The sequence below is a fragment of the Eupeodes corollae genome, chromosome 1, assembly GCF_945859685.1.
Source record: "Eupeodes corollae chromosome 1, idEupCoro1.1, whole genome shotgun sequence".
NCBI lineage: Eukaryota > Metazoa > Arthropoda > Insecta > Diptera > Syrphidae > Eupeodes > Eupeodes corollae.
Genome location: NC_079147.1, coordinates 209,312,131 through 209,339,938, shown reverse-complemented (window position 1 = coordinate 209,339,938; position 27,808 = coordinate 209,312,131). Strand labels below are relative to the sequence as shown.

The 27,808-nt window shown below is 36.9% G+C and overlaps 1 protein-coding gene across 1 annotated transcript; it reads left to right on the top strand.

Moving 5' to 3' along the window:
- Window positions 1–1,324: 1,324 nt before the first annotated feature.
- Window positions 1,325–9,740, top strand: LOC129939040 (BLOC-2 complex member HPS5 homolog). The gene is made up of 4 exons (XM_056046904.1): window positions 1,325–1,702; window positions 1,802–2,155; window positions 2,220–2,366; window positions 7,262–9,740. The coding sequence occupies exons 1-4, from the start codon at window positions 1,619–1,621 to the stop codon at window positions 9,146–9,148; spliced, it is 2,472 nt and encodes an 823-aa protein (XP_055902879.1). The 5' UTR covers window positions 1,325–1,618; the 3' UTR covers window positions 9,149–9,740.
- Window positions 9,741–27,808: the final 18,068 nt, after the last annotated feature.

Sequence of the window (27,808 nt, the reverse complement as noted above, 5' to 3'; positions counted from 1 at the left end):
CAGGTATGGCAACACTGCATTTTATTTCAACAAATAATAATTGAAGGACAAAACATTTACTTACAATTCTATGGTAGTCAATGTTGCCAAAAATGTGTATTTTAAACAAAAACGCGTGATTATTCAGTATGAATGATTTTCAGGTTTTCGAAAACTTTTTGCCGAAAACTCAGCTTTGGGTTTGGTACGAAAAGCCTGTTAAGGGCCTTGCACATGAGAGTATACAACGAGTGAACGAATTGACAAACAAAAGTGATTTTACACATTTCAAAAAGTCAATTTCAAACAAAAGCACATTGAAATTATAAGAAACCTATTTACACTATTGTTAGGATAATAAAATTTGCATTTAGTTCTTCAAAGCGGAACATTTTGTAAAACACTTTCGTAGAAAAGAATTGCAGTTTGGTTGCTATGAACTGTCAAACTCTATTTGTGTTCCACATACCATCCACACTGCAACGAATAAATTATTCACACGCAACATAACCTCAACATTATACCACTCTTGTTTTGTTTTTTTTGTGAAAGATCATTTTTGAGAAAAATATGAAGAAAAGGATATTTAAATTGGTCGCTATCTGCGAATGAGCTTATTAAAGCTCATGTGTAAGAAAAGTCAAAATATGCGAAAATCCACAGTTCGCATTTCGTAGCTTTTATGTTTAAGATGCTTTTTGCTTATGTAAAAATTGTATTCAATAAAGCATTATTCACAAGAGCACCACCAACTACCAACGAATGAACGAATATTCGTCGATTTTGAGTTTCTTTCACATGAGAGTTTTTAATTCGTCGCGAATGAAGCCACAGCCGAACACCATTCACCACCGAAACCAAAACAAGAATGATTTTGTAGGTTAAGTACGCGCGATTATTTTATTCGTTGCGAGTGTGGATAATGTGAACGCGAATAAAGTTTGACAGTTCGTATCAACTATAATTTTTTTTCGCGACGAATAAATTAGTTTTCTTAAATTTATTAATATATTACATTGAAAAGTAAAAGTATCTATCGTAAATCAAATAGAAATTATATTGCTATCGTTTTGTTAAGAAATTGTGTGGAAATATGTCTTACAACGTATTTAAACTCACATTTTGTAATTCATTCGTCGTTCGTTGGTCGCGCTCATGTAAATACTACTTAACACATCAATTTGAAAATTACACAATTTAAAAACAAACGTTCCTCATGCCCAACCCTGGGCTTTGCCTAAGGTGAAATTATCTCCTTTCACTTTGACAGTTCTCTTTGCATTCGGTTTTCGGAATGCATTCTCTATCAATTTTTCCGAACTGTCATTTTATAATTTATCTCTTCCCCCAATTCCACTCTTTCAATAAAATTCAAATTTTTAGTTCTCATTTCTCATTTTTCTCAACGCGACGCATTTTGCTTGCACTCCAAGGTTTCTTTTATTTGTTTATTTTCTTAAGAGGGCTGCAAATAAGTACATAAAATTTCCCATCTTCTTTTTCAAACACAAAAGTTTAAAAATTTTCAAACCAAAAGAACAATTAACAGTTAGTTGAAACATTAGTTTTTGTTAATTTAAAAACAAAACCACGAAAGAAAAATAAAGGAAAACTAAACGAAACAAAAATCGCGATAAAAATGAATGACATTCATTGTCTTTCGAATTTTATCGATTATTCGCCGTCCATCCATGAGCCCCTCAAACACAGTAATCGCATCAAGGTAAGGAAGAACTTAAATTTTATTTTTATTTTCCATCTTGGGGCTTTCCTTTTGGATGGTTGCTTGAAAAAGATAAGATAAATCTCTTTTTAATTGCAGTACACATGCTTTGACATCTCTGAAAACTACATAATCTTCGGAGCAACCTCCGGATCACTGTATCTCTTCAACCGTCGTGTCTGTAAATTCCTTCATCTCATCCCGAACAAACATGGCTCAGTCACCCATCTGGAGATCTCCTCGGGCGAGAAGTACGTCGCCTTCTCCACCAAAAAAGGAACCATCTGTGTGTATGTCATCAATCTGTCTGCGAACTCAGCTCCCCAGGTTATCTATGCAGCTCTGGGACCAGAAGTCCAAGTCACCTGCATTCACTGGACTCTGGACGAGAAGCAGTTCTACTATGGTGACAATAGAGGTCAAGTCAATCTTGTGGTCTTGAATTCTTTCATTGTAAGTTCCCAAGCAGCCAAGAAGAAGAATTCAATTTCTATCTTAAATCAAAATCTTTCTCCAGGGTCGCAGTTTGTTGAGTCTCTCGGTCCATCCGATTCTATTCCTCGAACAACCAGTCGTCCAAATAGACGACTTCGAATCTCTGCTGCTGGTCTCCAATTGGTCCAAGTGCATCTTATGTAACACAGAATTCGAAGAATACAAACAGGTTAGTATTATTTTTAAAATATAGTTTCCAACCAAAAACGATGATAATCATGTTCACGATGCTCATCATCCCAGAATCTTGTGTTATTCTTTTCTTATCTCGTTTTGTTTGTTTTCTTGTTTTAGTTTAAAAGGAGGCGGAATATTTTTTCTTCGTCTTCTTATCTTTGTGTTTTCGACAACAGTGTCAATAGAATTTATGATGTCATATTATTTTCTTTGCTTGGAATCCGAGGAGGATCATGATTTTTAGGTTTTATTTTGAATTCTAATCTTAGAAGTTTCATCGTCACTAAGTTCTAAATTTATAGAGAGATTATCGGACACAGGTCGAGGTGAGAGATTTCACAATCAAATTCAATGGATGAGTAATATTTATATATTTTTTTTATAATTGAGTCAGAGGCTATAACCTGCCGGGCGTGACGGGGGCTTATCTACAGCATACGCGCCTTTAATTGATCAAGCATTTTTTAATGTTTATTTTTTCTGAGACTTTATCTTAGGTTAGCGTGTTTTTCAAACCTACAAAATCTGAGCGTCAAATAAATCCCCCTAAAAGCTAGGTTACTTTTTATACTTGGTATAACTTTGCTTCCAACTAAGTCCTTCCACTTCAAACATTTTCTTATTGGGACTGGTAAGTAGAGTTGGGAAATAATGATAACTCAAAGGTATTTAATGTGGTGCTACAGTTCTGTGTGAGCTAAGGCCTCACTGAACAAAGTTGGGTAGGGTAATTTTTCTCCTGTGCCCACCAATTGATCCGCGGCAGCCTTCTACTGCTCTTTCCTGTGGTTGTGGTCCAGCCGTCTCGGGCATTGGGCTTTTATCCTTGTATATGTTGCTGTACAGCCCGTCGTTTCGGGACCGTATTTCACACGAAGAACGATTTAATCCGAGAGAGATGGCTTTACTACTCAATTGCTTTCTTAACCTGATCTCAGCGGTGGTGTTGTTTTCTGCATTCATAGCGAATCCAAGATAAACAAAGTCCTTATAAAACGCCTTTCGTTGGTGACGTTTTTACCGAAACTTCGCGTCGGTGTTTCTAACTTTGTGTTGCCCCCATTAACCGATTTTTGTCGCCTCTGTTTCAATACTCCCAAAAGTCTCATTGATTTTTTTAGATTATTTCAATGTCATCAACATAACGAATAATTGGACAGTCTTTTGAAGTGCTTCTCTCATTTTAAGGACAATGTTTAAGAAATCACTTGACATCATATCACCTTGTCGAAAGCTTTTTTGAAATCAAAAGGTTCGCTTTCAACCTTTATGGAGCATCGCGAATTCTCTATTGTCATCATGCACAAACTTACGAGTTAAACAGGGATGCCAAAACTAGACTACACTACATCTCTGTCATATGCGGTCTTGAAATCTATGAAGAGATGTTGGATGTTGACTTAATGTTCTTGAGTTTTATCCAGGATCTGCCTAAGTGTAAATATGTGATCGACTGTAGACTTCCCTGGTGAAAAGCCACATTCACATATTACTGAGGTTCCAGTTTTCATTTTAGAAAATCAAGGTTTTTGGTTTGATGGTGATTACTTACTTAATTAAGATGGCTAGGTTGACAAAGTCCTTAACTACCTCGAAGTTGTAGGTGTCCATGTAGACGTTTTGTCCAAGACGTCGTTGTTCAGTGTCCTTTTTTAATAACAGCATATTCTTGGTCTTGCCTTCATTGACAAATAAACTCATCTTCTTCGCAATGCTCAAAAAATGCTCCGCTGACATTACGCTTTGATCTTCCAATTATGTCAATATCATCTGCGTATTAGAGTAGTTTGATAGACCTTTTGGAAGATTATGCCTCTAGTGTTGACGGTTGAGTTGTGCACATTTCTTTTCTGAACGATATTAAAGAAGTAACATGACAGTGCATCGCCTTGTCTTAAACCTTTTTTGACATCAAATGCATTGGTGAGATCTTTTCCAACCTTAATAGAGCCGCGTGCATTCTCCATCGTCATTCTACATAAACAGGAAAGTTTGACAGGGTTGCCAAAACCAGACATTGCTCTGTAGAGCTCTTCCCCATTTAAATCGATGAAGAGATGGTGAGTATCGATTTGAAGCTCCTGGGTCTTTTCTAAAATCTGCCTATCAGGTTGTTGACGAACGGCTTCAGATGTTCACATGATACGGCAGAGAGGATCTTATATGCAATGTTAAGAAAACTGATGCCTCTGTAGTTGGCACAATTTAGAGGGTCTCCTTTTATATGTATCGGGCAAACTATGCTGACGTTCCACTCATCGGGCATGCTTTCTTCCGACCATATTTTGCAGATGAGTTGGTGCATGCACCTTACCAAGTCATCGCCTGCTGATTTAAATACTTCGGCAGCCATGCCGTCAGCTCCAGCAGCTTTGTCTGACTACAGTTTAGATATAGCTATCTTTAATTCGTCTAGGTCAGTACTACGATGTTCCCCTGATCATCATTACAGGCTTTGGTTCGTGGTACCCTTGGAAGGTTTTTTCATACCTTTTGATAAATATTACGAATATTATTCCTGTTGTGACATCTATCTCCTCGATCGCTCGTTTCTCATGCTTTCTTTTTTTCCATCTAAGAAGCCGGTGTTCCTCTCTCCTCTTCTGGTCGTAGAGCTCGCGAGCAGCTCTGGTCCTTCTGTGCAGTGCTATTTTGATGGCTCTTGTTTCGCTGCGTGCGCTTGCCGGCATTTGTCGTCAAACCTAGCACTTCAGAGGCGGCATCTCTGATGGCTTTAAGGCAATGTTGCAACTGGTTGTCAATGCTTAATGCAGGCAGCATAAAACTTCTTAAAATGTTGTTAGAGACTGGATCGGAAAAGGACATGGCAGTCTCTTGCGATTGTAGCCGTCTAACGTCGAAACTTCTCACAGTACTTCCTTGTTTTGGCTTAGACCGGGATATCCGTAGCCGCACCTTGGCTACAACGAGGTTGTGGTCCGAGTCAATGTTGGTCCCAAGACTTTTTGCCTGAGTCTAGTTCCAACAACAAATCTACACCCAAGTAGACGCTGTCTTTGTTCTCGGTAGCAGTCGCCGTAGTATACATCGCTGTCTTTTAATTTGAGTTTGACCGGTCCATCCCATCGCACTTCTTGGTTGGCGGTAATATCTATCAGTTTAGGGCTTCCGCTAATTGTTCGGCTGCACGTGGTCTGTTAAGGGACCTAACATTCCACGTACAGATCCGAAGTTCGTTGTCCTTATTTCATTTGCATGGGTTGTCAACAGTGAATCCGTCCGTATCCGAGCCTTGTTGGTGTTTCGCAACTAATGTATTTTTTATGTAGTCACTAGTCAGGAAGCCACCCCGACTGCACAACCCCCAACCTGGAGGGCCAGATCCTTAGTATAACTCCAAGGACGGGGAGCCGGATAGAACCGCTCCTCATAGACCTGGGTTCCGAATATGTCATAGAAGCCCTATAAGGTGTTCACTAAGTAGTTCAACCGTACTGGAACTGTAGACGCCACCGTTGATTCCATCTCGAGATTTCGTAAACTGCCGTCGGGATAAGGGGTTAGAACCCAATCTCCAGTTGAGGCACTAGGCACCCGATGTTCACCGCGGGGAGGTGAGAGTAGGAGTTGATAGACAGAGGTGGGTTTTGAGAAAAACCTGTGGACGCTTGTGTCTTCTTGAATGCACATGTCTACCATTTGAACATCCAAGCCAAGATCCAAAAAGAGCTAGGAAAGAAGTGGACTAACGGGGCAGTCTTGTTTTACTCCTGTTTCTGTTTGAAACCGATTTTCATCGTAAAGCTGTGGAAGTATTTTAAGCATCTTTGTATAAATGCCTAAATCCGAGAGTTTGTAAAATAAACCTTTTTTATCAATGGTGTCCAACGCTGCTTTGAAGTATACAAAGAAGACATACAGTTTATTTTTAGTTTTCTGGATGGCATTGAGCAATTGTTGTCACTTTCGGAATTCGCTTTGGTATTTTCATCCACCCTAATAGTGAGTGTTTGCAATCTGCTCCTTTAAAGATCTTATAAGCGTTAAGATAGGTTATTTAGGTCCGTTTTATTTCCTTTCTCCAGTATTGGAAATAAGATGTTTTTTGTGAAGATTTTTGAAACCCTATTTTAGTTAACTCCCCAAGAAAGCTGTTCTTTTCGTTTTTTTTGAATTGATAAGGCGTTTGGTCTTCGCCTGGCTCTTTGTTTTCGTTACAACGGTTTTTGAATCTTGGCACTTGTAATTGGCTAAATCGCTGGTCTAAATATTGTTGGGTTTATAAGGCTCTGCAAATTGGGTGGGATTGTTAATTGATTTTCTATTGAAGAGATTTTTTAAAAACCTAGCCAGAATTTTGTTTGCTTATATCTTTCAGAGAGCTTTGCTATCATTAGCATTGCTCATACTCGGTGCGAGTTGTAGAGTATACAACTTGTCAGAGTATTTATGTTTTTTTACTGACTCAATGCCACTATTTGTAATTATGCTAAATTTATGGGTCCAGATTGAAGTTGCATCTTTCCTTGTTTATTTTTGTTCCATTGTCATTTTGGTAGTAAAGCACTCGTTTGATTCGTTACTGTTTGAGCTAGACTTTAAGCCAACACAAATTGGTAGTGGTTGTTGTTGTAGACCTAGTCCTCTTGCCAATACTAAATCATGACGTTCCCCCTTTATAAATGTAAATTTTTCCTTCCTTACTATCCTTTGTACGGCTGTTTAGGATTGTGATTCCCATGACGTCACAGATTTTAGCTAGTTTTTTCCCTGTTCAACTATTTCTAGACTTCAAGTTACTAGGAAGCTAGACCTTCAGAATTAAGTGTTTTATGAAAAACCATCGTGATTTTTAATCTAATCCTTTTGTTGGATTTTTATTTTATTTCTTTTCTTATCTAACTCAATTCTTTTTTTCTTTTAAAGATTGGTAACCGTTTGCGCGATGGACCATTTGGTGCTTGCTTTGCCATGTCCACTAACGAATCTCTCACACCATCTCGAATTTATTGTGCTCGTCCGGGATCTCGACTGTGGGAAGTCGATTTCGAAGGCGAAGTACTTCAAACCCATCAATTTAAAGCCGCTCTAGCGTGTCCTCCAAGCAAGATACAAAAAACCACCGAATGCGAGACTGAAGCCATGTTTAAGTATTCTGATGAAAACAGTGAGTTGTTAGACTTTCAACCGCAAACTTTAACCTTCACCAAACTGCAAATGCTGTCGCAAGACTTTTTGCTAACCTACACAGAATTGGGACTATACATCTTCGATGTACGAACCTCTACAGTTGTGCTATGGTGCAATCAATTCGAGAGAATAGCTGACTGCAGGGTCTTTGGGCCCGATGGAGAGATTGTCATTTTCACACAAACCGGCTCTATGTATAGTGTGAGCTTGTTGACGCTGCAATCGCACGCCATGTCACTGGTGCGGTCGGAGAAACTGCTCGAGTGTAGTTTCCTGCTCAAGAAAAATTTAAAATATTTCGCCGATAAGGCTCGAGAAGACTACGACTTGATAATACTCAACCATATTAAAAACTTCCTCATCGATCAACAGCAGTATGAGTTGTTGAATGACCTGTCGGTGATTTTTGACAGTATTGCCCAGAATGAGGGTGATACGAGTTCGGGAAGTTCAGCGGAACGAAAGAGTGCTAATAGTGGAGGCGTCTCACAGAGACCATTTGAAGCCGTGGACCAGAGAGCGCAGGGAGTGTATGTCCTGGAGAACTCGTTCTGTGACAATCTCCGGGTAAAGGAGAAGGACCGACACTTCAAGGATGCCCTGCTTACGGTGACTGGCAAGTTCGGCAAGAACATCATCAAATACAAGTTCAACATCTTCAACGACGAACAAAAGAGCCTAGTGAGCGACCTGATTCCACGAAACGAACGTACCCTCCCGTTCCAACACGTGAAAGACAACACCGACGACGATGTGGTCTGTCGGCGAAAGCTGCCACCCTCGCCACCAAAAGGCCGACACATAACTGACGAGGAAAAGATCGTTTACAATCTGCTCCTGATTTCCCGCTCATCGCAGATCAGTAATACGAACTTCCTCGAACGCTATCGACATCTCTTCGATGAATACACCTCCCGCGAGATCATTGGAATCCTGGCCAAGCTGGAAGCTGTGATGCTCGAGCATGGCGACACCGAGCTGCAGGCCAAACAAAACTGCTACGAAATGTACTTCAACTATCTGAATCCCGAGCTCATCTGGGAAGTGGACGACATATCAAAGGAGTTCATAATTCAGGGATTCATCGTCCTCAATGCCAACCAGGATGCAGTGCGGTGTGACAATTGTGGTTTCCCCATTCGATTTGACAATTCCTGTCTGTTTCACGAGCTAGGAGCGGTCCTGATGAGATATCTGTGGTCCCGCAACGAGCATGGCAGATGCTTCGAAATACTCAAAGACGTACCGGCGCTTTTCGATGTGCTGGCGAAATTCTATATGGCCGAAGGCCAGGTCGAGAAGATTATACCCATAGTAATGAACTATGGTCAACCTGATTTGCTGGAAGAAGCGGGGCGTGGATTCAATCTGCATGCATGGGATCGATGCTTCGACAAATTTGTGGCATTGCAGCAGGGTCGCTTGAGTTGCATCAATTGCGAACGAATCACCTTGGTGGAGAATGTCAATCGGCACTTCTTCTACACTTGGAATTGTTTCCTAAACATATCTTCAGAGTTTCTCGAGGCCAAGGAAATCTTGGCATTAGTCTATAAGTATTCCAACAATATTCCAAATGATGCTATCGACAGGGAGTTCTTTACAAAGTGTATGTTAAAATGAAGAGAGAGCGAGAGAGAAAGAGACAGGGATTAGAGGATCCTTTTAAAAAAAGGTCCTTTTTTCTATTAATATAATTTTTTTGATTTTCTGTTTTTCTGTTTTGTGTTTTGTGAAAGAGAAAAACATTACGATTGATTGAGAATTGTTAGTTTGTAAGTTAAAACAAGAACACATCCAAAACTTAATATATATATATTATAATATATTATCATTCCTAATACGCTGCTTAAACAAAATGTTGCTTTACCATTGCATAAATATAATATTAATTACACTTCATGCTCTGAATATATTTATATTTATTCATTATTATGTTAAACATAACCAAAAGAATGCTGCTAATACAACTTAACTTAAGGAAAGGAACACAAATTTAAAAACAAAAATAGGCATTCCTCTGTATTTTAGGTTTCTTTTTTTATATCTTGTGTATTTGCAAATTGTATGTAACAAGGATAATTATATTGTATGCTCGCGTTGTTTTGTTGATATTATAAAATAAAAATAATACTTTTTTCGATTGTGATGCCAAAAAATAATTAAACCCAAATAAATAAATATATAATTATGATTCTGATTCCTTATTCAAGAATTTATTTGTTTTTATTTAATTTAATAAGAAATAAGAAAATTAGAAAAATGAATTCAAAAAATCAAAAAGCCTACGTTTTGAAACATGGTTTGACAGAGAATACGGCTGTTAGCAATAATGTCGATTGTAGAAATAATAAAGAACAGCATGGCAATGTTTTGGGATAATTTATTCTAAAATGTAAAGGCTGGGAAGTAAAGAGAATGTTTTGAGGGCTGATGGTTTTTTGTATAGTTTTAATGTTCCCTCAAGTTTTACCTTGCCTGAAACTGTCAATTATTGAACTCGTATTTTGTCGAGAGCCGTAAAAGATTTTAACGTACATTATCCCACTGTTTTGAATGGTACCCCAGCTGAAGAAGTGTTCTTTTACTCTAGGAAAACTCCTGGGCCCTTATTATGAAATACGAAACGAACGGCAGAAAAAACGAAACCCAGAAAAACGAAACTCATGGCGTAGAGCGATTATGAAAAAGAAAATGGAACCAAGAAAATGTTGCCAACCAAAAATTGTAACTTCACACCTATTTACAAATGTCAAAATGTGAATATTGGAAAAGTTTTATTAGTTTAAATTTGATTTGCATTCTGTTCGGTAAAATTATTTTCTTGAAAGCGAAGATGAATCTGAACCTGAAGGAGAAATGCTTGTAACAAGGGCACTCTTAAGAGATTCATCCGACCCAATGAGCCTTTCAAGTTCCACGTAAGTAAATGAAAATCCTTTTGTTCATGCTGTATTTAAGTAAATTCCTAAAATGTTTTCAAGGTTCAAGCAACTTTTTCGTCTGAACAAGGAAGAGTTTAAATATGTATTGGATGCGATTGATCCACACCTTCCAAGTTTTAATTCTACATATATACCAAATGCATTGAAATTAGCTGAAAAACTTCGGTTTCTGGCAGAGGGTGGATATCAAAGCGGAACCGGACAGTATTTCCTTATTAGTATGGCGCAACCAACTTTATCGGTCACTATAGCAAAAATATGAGTGCTTGAAGGCACTCGTAAATAAAAATACGAGTATCGTAATCGTAATTTCACAAATATTCCGTATTAAAAACGATTATCGTCTTTCATAACAACCCCCTGCATATGCCTTACTATCTTCTTGGCTCGTAGTTAGAATACAACATTTCTTCAGTAAAACCCCTACAAAAAAAAATTATCGATCGATTGCAAGACCAACTTAAAATTAACTCGAAGACCAAAGGCAATATACTTTCGTAGCAACTTGTCCACTAGTGATCTCATGGTTCATCTCACTGAACATTTCCCAACATTTTTGAAAAACTGTGGTACCTTGAGTACTATCGGTGTCGTCAATTCTTTTCTTGTTCAATTGGTTATTTGTTTCTTCGTGTTTTTGGACTACAATTTACAAAAACTAAATACACACGCTGCTTTCTTCCAATCCAGTTCTGATAGACGGAGCAGTAGAGGAGGACCGCCGCTCAGGTGGCGCAAGCGGGTGGGATAAGACCTCAATCAAATTAGCGTTCCAAACTGGAGACAGTTAGCTAGGAACCGAACTGGCTGAGGACGCATGTTGGTTAAGTCCCAGTTCCGCCCCGGACTATAGCGCCACCTTAAGTAAGTAATTAAGAAACACACACGGAAATGGCTTAGTCACTGATAAAGCATCGGTAACCATTGATCACCGAATTTAAGTATGAGTAAGCGCGGTTAGTAGACAAATTGGGGACCAGCCGAAACCTACCGAGTGCTGTTAATCCAGTCAATTAACGATCAAAATTGCCTTCATCTAAAAAAATCCAACAGTTTTGAAACTTGGCACACTTACTAAGTGTTATCTGGTGAAAAAAAGTCCCCAAGAATCCAACGTGAGCTCTAGCGGTAGTTAAGAGAAACTTGGAGTTTGTTTCAGTTTTTTACGCATATCTCGAAAAGTAATTTTCGTATCACAAAATGTTTATCTTGGAAACGGTTTCTCCTGTCATTAGGTAGGTATAGTTTTCAAAAATAAAACAACATATATTTATGATGACTAGGTGGTGCCGCATCCATTGAACTTATGCAAAAATAGAATACCTTTCAATAAATCTTCCTTTTGCAACTCTTTACTTGAATAAAGTTTACTTTCAACATTGCTATGGCTTGGCTTGATGAAAATTATTTCCTTTTCTAGTGGTGTTATAAATAAATTGGGAGGCCCAATAGTCCGTTAAGAAATAGGGCCTAGTGACTTACAACTCTCAACCATTCCTGGGTGCGAGTACTCTTGCCAGGGAAGGAGTGGACCTACAGTTTTAAGCCGAATCCGAACTGCAAATTTGAGAAAGCACTTTTCATGAAAAGAATTACTCTTGGAGAATTTGTCAATTCCTTGCAAAAGGCAGTACCCGTGAATAAAACTTCTTTTTTTTTAAGTGGCACAGACAGGGATCGAACCCAAGACTTCTGGCATGACAGTTCAACACACTAACCGTCATGCAACGGGTACTACGGTGTTAAAGCCATAAGTAGAACTAAAAGATCAATAATAATTAATTAATAGGTCAGCATCGTCAGGTGCTTCTATCAACTCTATTCCTTGGTTACGAGGTGCCGTAGATAGAAATGATATCAATGTTGACTTATTCTTTTCGTTAGAAAGAAAATCTATTTTTTTGATGTGAATTGCTATTACAAGATCAAATTGAACATATTGAATATCGACTGACTTCGATTTTGTTCTGCTCTTTCTGTCATGTATTCCAAAGAAGAGTAACCATCAAACAATACAGTACAACTTTTTGCCAAATATTGTTTTTGAATGTACTTAATGTATAAGAATGGCAAATTGTTGAAATAAAGGAATCTTTGGGCCACAATACTTTGTGTCGCAAGAAGCCATCATCCACAATAATGTCAAAGTCGAGGAAATAAATATTTGTTGTGGATACTTAAAATATTTCGAATAGCTCGGACTCCTTTGTTTTTCATCAAACAATGATAAAGGAAAGGGAGCCAACTCATTCCCCATATAAGTCCTTAAGTCTTCATCGGCCTGCTTACTTATACTTATTTTTTGAAATATTATTAAAGGATCTATTACCACAGTTTTACCTAAAATCTTTATAAAATTTGACATAACAGATAAAGGGAGTGCTCGATTTTTTTGTGACAGTTTTGCTTTTGAAACTCGTTGGCCCTCTATATGGCGCATTGGCTCCATGCCCAGAGAATAAGCATTGGAGCAAGCTACTTTATCATCTCCAACGATGCCACTCGCTATTGATTTATGTGACTTTGGAACCAATTTGACAGCTTTGCAATGTCTTTATTATCTCTAATTTTACCTGCCTCTTCAAAATCTTCATGTTGCTCACTAGTAGAAAAAAGAACGCCAGCGAATTCTTTGAGTGATGAACAAATTTCTTGAGTCAGCCCTAGAACCCACTTGCTAAGTAAACTATCTGTGATTCCACGCCCTCGTGTCAGGCCACCCATGCTCTTCATTCCACATATAAGAGTTTGTTCAATTGTCTGCTCCGACTAGCCTCTTGCAAAACGTTTTTAAATTCATCTGGAGTCATCACAGAAGGTAGTTTTATCATGTTCTGCAAATACAAGAAATATGGAATCATATTCTTCTCGCAGTTTATATAGGCATTCCAATCGCCAAACCGCTCAGTGTGAATAAAATCTTTAAACAATGTAATCATATTAAACAACTGAATCCATAGGACTTCTGTTGGTCCATTAGATTTGAGTTTGTTAAGATTTGTTTGTAGTTTCTCACTAAGATGAATCAAATGAGGGTTTGGTTTTAGTGCACATAACAAAGAAGACTCATCAAGAAAATTTTTTGTGAGATTGTTGGCTTTGTCGATTTGTTCCTTTATTATATTAGCTGAAGATGTCTGTATTGTTATTAAAGCACTATCGAAAGCTTTTTTTTGCAGCATCCTTTCGACAGAGACCGTGGCGTATATAGTACTCATCAACTCTTGGAGGCCACTTTCACTATCAGAAAACCTATTGCACTTATATAGGACATTAACAGGTGAAATCTACCCAATCCTTAAATGCCGATAGATTTATTTTACATACTAGGACAAGTATAAACTTTAATTTTGTAGAAGATTATTTTTTGATACGACAAATAGTTTTCAAGATAAACTCGAAAAAACCGAAAAAACCTATGTTTCTCTTCACTGCCGCTAGAGTTATTTTATAAACTATAAGAGATACGAAATTATTCAACAAGCTTTACAATAACTTCCTTTGACAAGTTAATATAAAAAGTATATTTAAGAACCTGTGTGAATATTCAGTTGAAGCGAAATGTATATGTAAATAAAAAATGATTGTCAATTTTATGTAAAAAAGAAAAATCGCTAAACTTTAATGGCTGAATCACAAACAAGCTTCAGCTTTAGCTTCGTCTGCGTTACGACAGGCCTGCTTTGAGGTTGCTCTGAATGACATTTCTATTATTTCATCCCTCCAAAGAGCAAATATTTTGTTTGTTGACATTTTTGTACAGCTGTTGAGCTGTCAGACAAAGCAAATGTTCAGATAATTGAATTAGAGCTTCCGTTTGGAGTCACATTACGTTACATTACGTTCTTTTCCTTACGATTGTCAAACGAAACGTAAGGTCGAAGCTCCATTGTGATAGCATGCACTGAATTCCTATGGTTGAACTCGTAAACGTCAGGCGAAGCCGAAGCTGAAGCGTGTATGTGTTTCAGACATAAGTGTTACATGGACTTTACTATACTTGATCTCGATATTTTCTTTGATTTCTCAATTTAAAGGGAAACATTTCAAAAAACTGTACCTGTCTTACAAACACGCTGATATGTTTAATGTGGAAGCATAAACACCTCCTAAAGGTGGTTCTCGAGTTTACTATTTTTTGTTTCTTTTTTCTTCTATGAATTAAAGCTTATAGCTTTTTAACTCAATTTCTTCTCAGTTCTGCGGGTTTGTAAACACATTTAAATTTCCCCCTTAAATTGTGTTCCTCATTCCACGTTACATAAAAAATAGATACATTTTAAACATCAGTCATCGCTTACACCACAACATTTTTTCACGCACAATTCACTTAAGTTTGGTGAATGTGAAAAAATTTGACATCTGTCAGAGTTCACTTTGTTTCTCGTTTTGAAAGGGAATGCATGGTACATTATTCCAAAAACCACCATCGTTTTACATCTCTAACATGCCTCCTAAAATCCTTTTTATTTTATTGTAAAAAAAAACCACTCATTTCCTACAGAAAAACATAGCACAAAAAAAGGATTACAACTGTCTAGTCAAAGAAACCTCAAAGTGAAATCACACACGTACCGTTCACATGGTAAATTTCAAGAAACTAACAACACAAGCTTTTTGCCATCACCACCCCCACCACATGTTGATGTATACTTATGTAAATCCGTATCATTCCGGCGGGTAGGTGGAATGCGGTGTCGTATCAATCAGGATACAAAATATCTCCATTAGGGACCGAAAAATGTTTCACAACGCAACCCAATCAAAAAATATACATTCATACAAGAAAAAGAGCGAGGTTTCAAGTTTTTTCTCCAACATTTCTGACATATGCCAACAAAGGCGAAGAACATATTGAAATGCCAGGATAACACGCTCCTTTTTCAGTCTCTGTCTCAGACTCGCAGACAGTCCGACAGACATCTACATCTGCATCAAATTCAGACAACAGCAAAAGCAACGGAAAAAGTATCAACAAAGGCGAGTTCCGTAAAAAGATGGATGATGATGGTTGGAAGCATGTTATCTATCAAAAAGTACACAGTCATTTCGATTTTTGAAAACCCTATTCTCCTACCGCACCGCACTGCATCACCATAACTATTCCAAATATCTCCGATTCCCGCGACGCGATGATATGAGGTAGGACGAGGCAATATGCGGGTGACGTTGTTTCGGTTGAGGAACAGACACAAACAATCTTTCAACCCTATGAACTTGCAATCCACCTACGTACGTAGGTGCCCACCACGGCGCGGCGTGGCGCTGCACCGCATGATCCAAATGGGGTTCTTTATATATGCAAATCCCGCTGCGCTGGAGCTGGTGGTGCGACGGATGTCTCACACAACAAAACTCGGTACACAAAATGCAACAGACAGCAAATAGAAAAATACATGTTATTGGCGGGAAATACACCGAAGGTGCAGCCGCGGAACGAACAAAAAATAAAAACAAACAGAACTACAATCACCCGTGGCGACACCCACAGTTCCGGTACCACCCACGTACACATGGACCCTTAGGTTTGATGGATGAATGAAATATAACACCCCTCATGCTCTGATGGCCTTGACAGAGTGTTGCGATGCGGTGCGGTACCGTGGTGACGATGGCGGGCGGTACTGTAGGTGAAACATGAAAATGGAAAATGAACATTTTTGACTCCGCTTCTGTCATACGAGCACCTACATAAGTTTATATGTATTCATATACAGTTACCGTGTGCCAACACATTTAAAGAGAATCCCTTCTCGTCCTCGTCCTCGTCCTAGTTGAATGTCTAAATGTCAGTGGTTTTCGTTGCTGTCTATCTGTCTGGCTGGCTTGGGCCAGCGCTAAGGCAGCAACAGCAACGGCTATGAGCTGTTGTGCGAAATAATACTGCTTCGCTGTTAAAATGTGAGATATCTTAGTTGTTTTTTATTTGTTGGTTTTTGGATTTTTGACGTTTGGCTTGAAATTGGATTTCTATCTATTAGGTTGGGATCAGAAACATCACACAACGTACAACACAAAATTAACTTTAATGAACTGACAATTTTGCCTGAGTTATTCACAATTTCTTATCTTATGTGTGATTGTATCTGACAGATGCAAAAAACGGTGTTTGTTTTTTGGTTTTAGATTGAATCAAGGTAAGGTATACTATACATATGTTCTAATCTTATGTGAATGCCTGACATAAGTAAACATGGACACTTTGTGTTTCAGAGAGTCAAAAACGAAAGAAATATTTTTTTAAATATTTTAGACATTTTTAAGGAACATTTAAAAAACATTACAGAAACAGTGAAACATTTCTAAAAGATTTTTCCAATGGTTTTTTATAAAATGTTTCTCAAAAAGTCCAGCCCAAAAACACAAAAATTTATCAGAATTGATTCGAAAATGTTGTTTAGACCATTTCAGAAAATTTCTTGATTTAATATTTCTTGTAATGTTTTTGTTGGTGTGGACACAACTTAAACATAAAAGTTTACCGCTGGATTTAAAGTTGACATTTCGTAAGGTATGAGATTTTTTTTTGCTTCCAAAAATAATGATTAGACATTTTTACACCGAATTTAACATTTTTTTTGAAATATGTTTTTTGGGGCTGCATGAGAAACTTTGTGAACTTTTACACAGCTGATTTTGTCATTGAAAGCTGAAATTAGAGAAATCACTCATAGATCTTATAAGTCTCATGCTCAAAAGCAGGACAATAACTTCTAGCATGAGAAGTTTTACTTCCACCAGATCGGTGAATCGAGGTACTCCCCAAGGTCTCATTTATGGAACATGGTAGTAAATGACCTACTAACATCATTGGAAGCAGAGGGTTTCAGGGCGATTGCCTATGCTGACGACGTTGCATTATCTACATATATCTGGGAAACACCCCCAAGTTCTCTCGGAACTCTTACAAAATGCCTTAAATAGGCTAACAAAATGGTCTTAGCAATGTGGCTTGGACGTCAGTCCTCATAAAACAGAACTAATACTCTTTTCGAGAAGGTACAAAATTCCATAGATTAGCCCACCCAAGATTAAAGGAATACCATTAAGCTTTTCCGACCAAGCTAAATATTTAGTCCTCATTTTAGACAAAAAACTAAATTGGAAGGCAAATATTGATGAAAGAGTAAAAAAGGCTACTGTAGCGCTTTTTACTTGTAAAAAGGCCATAGGATCAAAATGGGGCTTCCCCCAAAAATAACCCACTGGCTATACACTTCGGTAATCAGACCGATATTTATTTATGGAATGAAGGAATAACTTTCTCGGTAATCTCTTCTTCGATAATACCAATGAACTGGCAACGATTGACACAAAATGTCTCTCTAACTTCATTAAAAGTACAAAATGGTTTGTTTAAGTTCATTACTTTCCCATAAGTAACCTCATTAGTGGTATCACAATGGACCCTTGAGGTCTAGGTGAGTCAATGACATTTGGACAGCCACTTCAACCTAACCTAACCTGATTTCGTCACTATTTTAGTTACTTAACGGATAATTCCCTAAGCAATGGATTTTTTTACTACTCAAATTTTTTAAGAATTAACAGATAACTCAATCTAGCTCAAACAATTTTAAGGAAGACTAAAAGAAAATACTATTTAAAAATATTTGACCGGCGGCGGCGAGAAATTGAATCCAAAATTTTATAAAGCGATAACTATCTTAAGCAATGATGAAACGGAATACTAAAGTAAGGGTAAAGCAATAAAGGTTTAAGAAATGAAATAAAATCAAGGAATTGTAAGCTTAATTAAATCAGCTTAATATCATGAATAACCCGTCGAGAGTCTAAGATGTTTACCTAGGTCTTTGTGGCTTTAATCTTTTGCATTTTGTCTTCATTGATTCTTTAAAAATTATACAAAAAATAGCAATGTGGTATGATAAAAAAAATATATATCAAATAAAATAGAACTGTCTGGACTTTTTGAGCGCAATTATAGGAAACGAAACAGAATATCGACAAAATATGAGAAAAAAGACAGCTCTCTTACTGTAAGTCATTTATCATTTAGGAAACATTAAAAAGGGAATTTGTTGTTTCTCTCTCGAACAAGTTGTTCTGAAACTGAAAATCATCTTCAATATTTTGGTTGCAGTTCTCCAACACTTAAAATTAATTTACTTTATCCTTTTTTTATAATTTAAATTTAAGGAACTTAAGAGTAAACTTATTACTTACCTAGTTTTTTTTAAATACTTCTTCTATTTTCTTTTCCTTCAAACAGATCGACAACAGAGCTAGAACCTCAGGCCTCGGACATTACAGGTAGTGGTCCTGCGGGATGTTAAAAAATGTTTGAAAATGAATTAAAAATGTTTTTTTTTATGTTTTTTAAAGAAGTTTGACATTTTAAATAACATATATGAATCTTAACCTTTAGTCGAGCAAGATATGATCTAACTATGCATTAAATTTAGACGAATCCCTACGAAATATGAAAGCATTCCAAGATACCAACAGTTTTCTAAATATTTCAAATTTAAAAGCTCAACTAAAAGTGTATAGAGGATTTTTGGTGCATTTTACACAGAAACGTAAGAAATTGTGTTAAAAATAAAACAGAATCTGTTATGAACAATTTTCTGTTTTGTTGGGCGTATCTTTTTCGAACTCAATTTTCGGGAGTTTTTTATTACTATCGTTATCAGTCTGCTTAATTGAAGATTGAATCTGATGCTAGAAGACGAATTTTAAAAAATTACTGTTTTGCGTGAATCTTTTGTAAATATTTTGAGTACATTCTCAGATCTCGTATTATTTACCTATCAATATGATGTTGCTAGTCGTTGACAATGAGGATTCCATTACAAGAATTCTACGGTTGCTACCAAAACTAAGATGAAATTCTAACTAGGCACCAGTATATCAGAGAAACCTAAACCTTTTGATAAGTCGGATAGTCAATTCTGGTGTGAGTGCTATTGCAAATTGCATGATATCGGCTTATCCTGTAAGCACCAATAACTACAAAAAGTTCATCCCTGTAGAACAATGGTTGGATGATGACTGTAGACGTGCGAGACAGAGGTTAATTGCGTTATTAAAATCACTTCCAATTTATGGAAGTCATTATATTAAGAGCAAGTATTTGGAAGCGAATATGGAGTTCAAAAACATGTGCTAGAAAAAAGAAGTAGTTTTTTAATGAAGAGGCTAGGCGACTAGCACAATGGAAGAATAAATCGTATTTTTGGAAAGTGGTGAAATGAGTATAAGATACACAGAGACTTAACACCTGACGTTCTTTTGTCGCATTTTGAATCCTTTAACCGTCAATGCAACAGTATCATATGCAGACCCATGCACTGAAAATAGTACACTGGATGCGGTAATAACTACTACAAAAGTATTAATTACTTTACAAAATTAACAGAATTGCAAAGCTGCTGGTTTCGACGGAATTCCACTTGAATTTTACAAGTACGGCACCAATGAGCTGATAAATAAGATCACTTCGGAGTTTAACCATATTTTGGATAGTGGCTCTATTCCAGAAGGGTTTAAACAGTTCTTAAGATTCCCCATCCACAAGGAAGGAAATACTCAAAACCCAGACAATTTTTCTGGAATAAGTTTTTGAACGCTTCATACAATTTTTTTACGGCGATTTTGCAAAGACAAATTAATTTTTAGATTACACATTACGGTTTATTGAAATAGTTTGGTCGACCAAATTTTGTCCTTAAGAGCATTGCCGCAAACTTCCTACGGCAAAGAGAAACGTTACTGTTTCTTTGTGGATATTAAAGCATCGTTTGATGCGGTGGACAGAAAACCGCTCTCACACAAACTTTGTTGATTAGGGATTTCCAGGAAATTCGGTCCCCAAAAATATACACAAAACCGAGGTCTGGAATGAAGAGAAAATCTTTGAATGGTTTCAGATTGAAACAGGCGTTCGACAGGGGTTTGCATTGAGTCCTCTATTATTTGCGGATTTTGTGGATGAATTTACCGACAATATTGGTGGAGGAGTGGAATTCTATCCCGATGACATTTTGCTGTTTTCTAATTCACCTCAATCACTGCAACTGATGATAAGCCAGTTGCAAAGGTACTGTGGTACTGTGTAACGTGGAATCTTAAGGTCAATTTAAGTAAATTTAAAATAAAGATGGACCTACGATTCGAACTTGATTGAGGTGGTGAGAGAATTCAATTATCTAGGAGTGTGCTTTACAAAGAATCTTAGTATGAAAAGAAATATTAGTGAAAAACTTATGAAAGCCAACAGTGTAATCGGAACTTCCTGGGCAAAGTTTTTCTCAAACAAGAACATACCACATAGTAACAAATTTCGTGTGTTTGAAGAAGTGTCTAGGTGTATTCAGCTTTACACAGCAGAGGTTTGGGGCTACAAATCGTACCAAAGTGTGGAAAAACTACTAACATTCTTTATTAAAACAATATTTCAACTCCCCTACAACACACCAAATTACATGGATCTGCTGGAAACTGGACTAACGGCGCTTTTTATTCAAACATTAAAACTAAATATAGACTACACCTTCAAAGTTCTGCAAATGCACAACGAAAGATTACCAAAGAAAGCAGCTCTCTATACAATCAATCAAAGAAGTAGTTGGTAGTTGAGGTGTGAAATATCACTAGGTCTGGATTTCGGTAACGTTGATGATTGCAGAGTAAAACAACATTAATAGCAAGGGTTGATGAAAAAGTCGCTGTATAAAAGAAGCTTCAAACATCTCTGTCATAACCTTGGTCCTAATAACTATTTAAGAGATGAGAACAGTGTGGAGGTTATTTCTATGTTGCTGAGACTTCGAGGGGAGCTCCTATATCAAATTTATATACCACTGCGTTATTGGAACACTGGTTTTTATTTTACAGTCATGAAAGTTGCTTTGTATAACATTTAGACTAGAATGCAAAATAGTTTCGATTATCAAACCAGCTGAATTCGAAGAAAAAATGGAAGAACCATCAGAGAAAATTTCTGCTTTATAAAGAGGAAGTAATGGAAGATCGGAAGCAAATATTGAGTATAGAATAGGGCCTTTAACTGATCCTTGTGTTACACCTGCCATTATATCATATTTTTCAGTAAACTGTACTTTTACCAGACCTAATGTTACTTTAATGTGTTTAGTAATTCTAAGCACTTGATTGATTTTAATGTGATGAAATCTAGAGCAGTAGTAGTAGAACCGTAGTCTATGTTGAGAATATGGAAAGACCACTTCTCCAAACTATATAACGGCGATGAAGAACCGAATTCCGCTGTAGGGGAGATAGAACCACTCAACCTAGGCGACGGCGATCAACATTTCCGCCTACCCGACCTTGACGAAGTGAAGATAGCTATATCTAAACTGAAGCCAAACAAAGCTAATGGAGATGACGGCATCTCTGCCGAAATATTTAAAGCAGCAGGCGATGACTTGGTACGGAGCATACACCAACTTATCTGCAAATTATGGTCGGAAGAAACCATGCCCGATAGGTGGCATCTCAGCATAGTTTGCCCAATAAATACAAAAGGAGACCCTCTTAATTGCGCCAACTACAGGGACATCAGTCTCCTTAACATTGCATATAAGATCCTTTCTGCCGTATTATGTGAACGTTAACAACCTGATAGGTACTTATCAGTGTGGATTCAGACCAGGAAAGTCCACTATTCACCAAATTTTCACACTACCGCAGATCTTGGAATAAACGCAGGAGCTTCAAATTGATACCCACCATCTTTTTATCGATTTTAAAGCCTCGTATGACAGCTTCCATAGGGAAGAGCTCTACAGATCAATGTATAGTTTTGGCATTCCTGTCAAACTTATCTGTTTGTGCAGAATGACGATGAAGAATGCACGCTGTTCTATCAAGGTCGAAAAAAAATCTCACCGATGCATTTTATGTCAACAAAAGTTTTAGACAAGGCGATGCACTGTCATGTGACTTCTTTAATATCGTTCCAGAAAGAATTGTGCAAAACTCAACCGTCAACACTAGAGGCACAATCTTCCAAAGGTCCATCCAATTATTCGGATACGCAGATGATATTGACATAATTGGAAGATCAAAGCGTGATGTCAGTGAAGCGTTTTTGAGCATTGCGATGGAAGAGAAGAAGATGGGTTTAGTGGCCAATAAGGGCAAGACCAAGTATATGCTGTCATCAAAAAAGGACATTGAACAACGACATCTTGGACAAAACGTCACCATGGACAGCTATAACTTCGAGGTAGTTAAGGACTTTGTCACCACTATAAACACAGACAACGACACCAGCGCTAAAATCAAACGAAGAATAACCCTTGCAAATCGCTGCTTCTTTGGACTTAGAAGGCAATTGACAAGTAAAGTCCTGGAGCATCTAAAATCGCCATCTATAAGACAATCATCATTTTTATGGCGCTGAGGGTTGGACCTTGTCAAAGAAAGATGAGAACGTCTTAGGATGCTTCGAAAAATTCTTCGGGTGATTTTTGGTCCCCTATGCATAGATGGAGAATGAAAAAGGAGATATAACAACGAGCTGTACGGGCTGTACAGCTACACTGTTCTAGTTAGCAGAATAAAATTCCAACGGCTTAGATGGCTAGTTCATGTAGAGCGAATGGACATCAACGCTCCAGCCCGGAAGGTCTTCGAATCCAATCCCGAGGGACAGCTCAGTAGAGGAATACCGCTACTCAGGTGGCGCACTCAGGTAGGGGAAGACCTTAACGAACTTTGTGTGCGAAACTGGAAACAGCTAGCTAGGAACCGAACTGGCTGGAGACGCATGTTGGTTGAGGTCCAGTTGGTTAAGTTTTATTATTTGCACTCAACAAACTAATGGGTCTGTAACTATAAGTTAGATTAGTTGTTTTACCAGGTTTTAAATAATACTTGCAAATATTTTAAACCTAATGTTGGTAAGTTTTTAAAATAAATATTTTTAATGCCATCAAAACCAGCTGATTTCCTTGCTTTAAGATTTCGAAGTATACCTTTGATATCATCCACAGAAATCTCATTTTGGAGGTCATTTATAGGTGTTTAGTTAATTGAATTAATTAAGTTGCTGACAATTGATTCAATAATATTATTATTCATGTTGTCATTGCAATATGGGTTGCAGAAAAAGTTTCTGCTAAGAAATTTGATGTTTCATTCATTGTTCGTGATTCAAATTTTGTTTCCTACTTTAAAAGCAGGAATGTTCTTTATGATTTCAACTATACTACAGAAGGGCTTACTTTCCTTATCTAAACCATCAAGTTTTCGATTCGATTCCTATGGTACCAGATTTCATCTTTGATGATTATGTTGAGTGTTTTAAATGCAACAAGTAAGTTAGGCTCTCGGTTTCTTATCCATTTTCTTTTAAAGAAATTTCGGTGTTTTTTCAGATTAATTATATAATTTGGCTTTTATATTAATAGATATGAAACGGTCACCATGTTTTTCAATCAGCCATTAGTTTAAGGAAAGTGTCACTTTTGCTGTTTTTGGAACATTTATATTATTGGAGTTTGTGTTTAAGTCTCAGTTCTAAAGCAATAAAGCAAATTCACTTTAGAAAGTAGATTTCTTTAACTTCTAAAGATTTAAAAAGTTGTTATATTTAATCTAAAATCAATGTTGAAAGAAAAAACACTCCTTTTACTATTTATGTGCGTAAAAAATAAGATGATATTGAAAACGAGTTTAAGGAATTTAAAGGCATCTTAATATCAAATTGGCGATACCTTATTCAAGGTTTTTTCTTAAGAACCCGAATTTTTTATCTTTCTTTCAGAAATGATCTTATGAAAGTAATTTAGGGCATTTGCCACCCCCCACTACCGGGGACTACCATTGTTTTCCGTGTCATGTCAGTGAGTCAACGGGTTGGTCGAAATGTCAAAAATACGGTTTTTTTTAGACCATATGCTCAAGATTCTTGGTTCTTCTTAATCTACGAACATGGTATCTTATATTCAAGACGGACTCCGTTTCAGAATTAGTATGACTTTATAAATCTCTTCGAGACTTTGGTGGTGTAATTTTTTTAGCTGCCTTTAGCGTGAGATATTGATTTAGCAACAGCTATCACTTTAGTTACTGTAATCAACTCTTTGTTATTTTCCGTTTTAGAGCTTTTCTTATTTCTTGAACGAGTCTCGGGACTACGTTTACGTTTCTTTGTGGTATGCTTATTTTTCTTTTTCTCAGTTTCAAACAAGAGCTCTTCTTCACCAGTTTGATATTCAGGTTCAATATATTTTGGACTTAACTGAATCGTGGACTCTGAATCTTTCTTGTCAAGCAAGAAAACTTTATCTTCGAGTTTTTTTACTTGCAGCTGAAGACTTTGAACTAGAACTTCAAGTTGTTCTCTTGCTGCTATTTCAATTTGCCATTCTTCAAAGTAGTTCTTTGATTTTCATTGGTCTTTCTCTTTGACTTTGTTGGAAATCTGTTGATCTGTGATGTCGATCTCTTCATTGATCTTGGTTCCTTTTTCGCTGATGTTTTTAACATCTATAGTATTGGTTGAGGTTGTCGATGATGTAATAACTGAAGTAAATTTGTTTGGGGTAGTTCTCTGCATCTTTGAACTCCGTCTCTCAATATTTGTGAGCAATAATTGGTCCTCCCCAGAATCCATAGGACCGACCTCGTAAGAGAGTGGATTTACCAGTTTCACTGGAGTGCCACCTGGGGTATTTAATCTACTCGTAGTCGTTTTGTTCATTGCCATAATTTTGTTAACTTAGTGTTCGTACTATAAAGATGTTGCGGGCACCGCGAGGAGGTGACGATGCGATTTTGACAAGTTGACTCAAGAATCAAAGGCAATTTTTGTTAAAATTGAATTCTATAATGAAATAGAAACACACCTTAAGTTATTACCTGTAAGAAAAATGTATTTCAAGTCGATATCTCTGTTGGTTTTTGAGATATTGCAGACGAAAAAAAGGTATCAGGCCTATAGACGTATGAACTTAAGAAAGTGAAGAAATTCATTGATCTATAGTTTTTAGATGTCAAGTTTCTAATAGATTAATTTATATGAACTTCACCCCTAATAATTTGGTATATGTGATGTGAAAAAGGTCAGAAAATTCACACTTTTTTCACTTTCCTGCTCAAAAAATTCAGCTGAAGTTAACTTAATTACTGTCATTTATGTGCCAGAGGGCAAGCGCATTTCACTTCAGGTCATCTACACGTATGCATAACATATATTCATCAATATATTCCTCTAGCAAAAAAAAATATATTTGCTTTCAAATGAAAACTGCCAAAATAGCAGTTTCACATATTTCACTTATTGACTGTCATTGACTTTTTTTAGCTTTTTTCCATTTAACAACAAAACAAAAAGCAGCACACCTCCACTTCCACTTACAGCATAGAGATTGCGAAGGGTGAAATAGCTAACTCGCTCGCTACTTCACCTACCAGCCACGGTTTCGGTTTCAGTTTCAGTTTTAGTTTATTTTTTAAAAGTCTCGTATAAATGTCTCTGTCCATGACAATGCTTCCATAGATCCTTTACATATAACGAAACGCCACGATATGCACATAAAAGCCACATAACAGCACGTGTGGCAAAGCCATTGCCATCGCCATCGACGGAAACAGACAACCGCCATGCGATATCAATTAGTGACAGTGCACCGACAAAACTACCGCACAATTTCCATTTGTCCGCTCACTTTGGTTTGCCTTTAGAGGTAGAGGTTGCCATTTTACAGTGAATATAACACAACACACATATTTTCTACCTCCCTAGCCACACATATACTTATGTGTATGTGTAGGTAGTAAATTGAGCGAGTTAAAATTAAATACAAAAACCAAATGATGATAGCTCTCAGCTTTCATTAATATTTTGTAAAACAAAAACTTCCTGCAGCTCTTCACGCTCACCACACTTAACTTTCTAAAAAAAGCACATTCAGCCTTCAGATGGGAGTCGCCGATGGAGGGAGGGAGAGAGGGAAGGGAAGTTGATATGCAACATTTTAGCTGGCAAAAGTATAAAGTGCCAATTGACCAATGTGTCGCCAGGATGCATTGACTTTTTTGTTCCTGTTTTGTTTGTTTAGTTCCTTGAATTGGTACACCACTGCGTATACGTAACATTTTCCATTGCAAAATATTTATTTTTTTGTTTTAGACGCCTCTCGTCCGCCGTTGGTCGTCGTTCGTCACCCTCTTTCCTGCCGTTTCTGTGTGTAACTATATTTGGCAACTTTGCAAACTAATTCGACATAAATATCTACTACAGGTGAACAGTTAAATTATTTTCCGCGGTCGGTCGGTCAGCGAGTTTCAAATGTCCTCTTAGCCACGCATAGAGTGTCATTCGTTCGTATCTCTAAATCGGGCTTATACAACACAATATACATAGGCATAGGTACATACATACATATGCACATATTCAATCGCTTCCGGTTGTTTGGATTGAATATTATTTTTTAGAGGCCGGAAGGGTTGAGTTTTTATGGGAAGCTAATAGGATTTTTTGTTGTTGTTGTTTTTTTTATTGCTTGGTTTTTCTATTCAACGAATTTAGCTTTCGATTGGTTTCAAATGATAAGAGCGCATTTCCAACGGTCAATTGAACGTTTTAAAATACTATTTTTTTGGATTAATATATTGCTAACACACAGGGTGTTATCATGAATCAAGGTTATTTGGAATCAAGGGAAAGATATTACGTTCTTTCATTTTTAAGGGAGCGAAGGAATTACTAACAAGTCAATCAACCCATTTTTGTTTCTTCATAAATGCTAAATTTTTCATTTAGTGAAAACTTACATTTTTTAAAAATGTTTTTGAAAGCTATCTCTAAGATCAAGAAAGTGTCAAAACTGCATAAAAACTTGCCAAGATAAAGAGTTTAACATAATAGAAGCTCTTTCTCAAGTAAAACTACGCCTTTACTAAAAATTATGAGTGTTGATTTAAGAGTTAAACTGGGGGCCATTTGTCCAACTACCAAGTGATTTTTGGTATTTTAAAATCAACAACGCTTCGAAATTGTGTCCATTTACTTTTAAAACCATAGTACTGTTCGAAAAACGTAACATGCAAATTTTGTTTATCGATAAAACTCAGTTTTGGTTGAATTGATAAGTCAAAGTTTATTTAGAAAGTCAAACCACACAAAATTATTACTTTTTGTGCTTTAAGTGTTGATCGAATAATTTTTCCGTACTTTTATAAAAGCGATATTATCCATCATTTCTGACGTTTTCGCTCATTAATTTTGCAACAATGATATGCAGGATCTTTGATTTTTTATTTATTTATTTATTTCGTCAATCAAGTTACAAACTTTTTTAGACTACATTAATAACAAAAGAATATAATATATACATACATC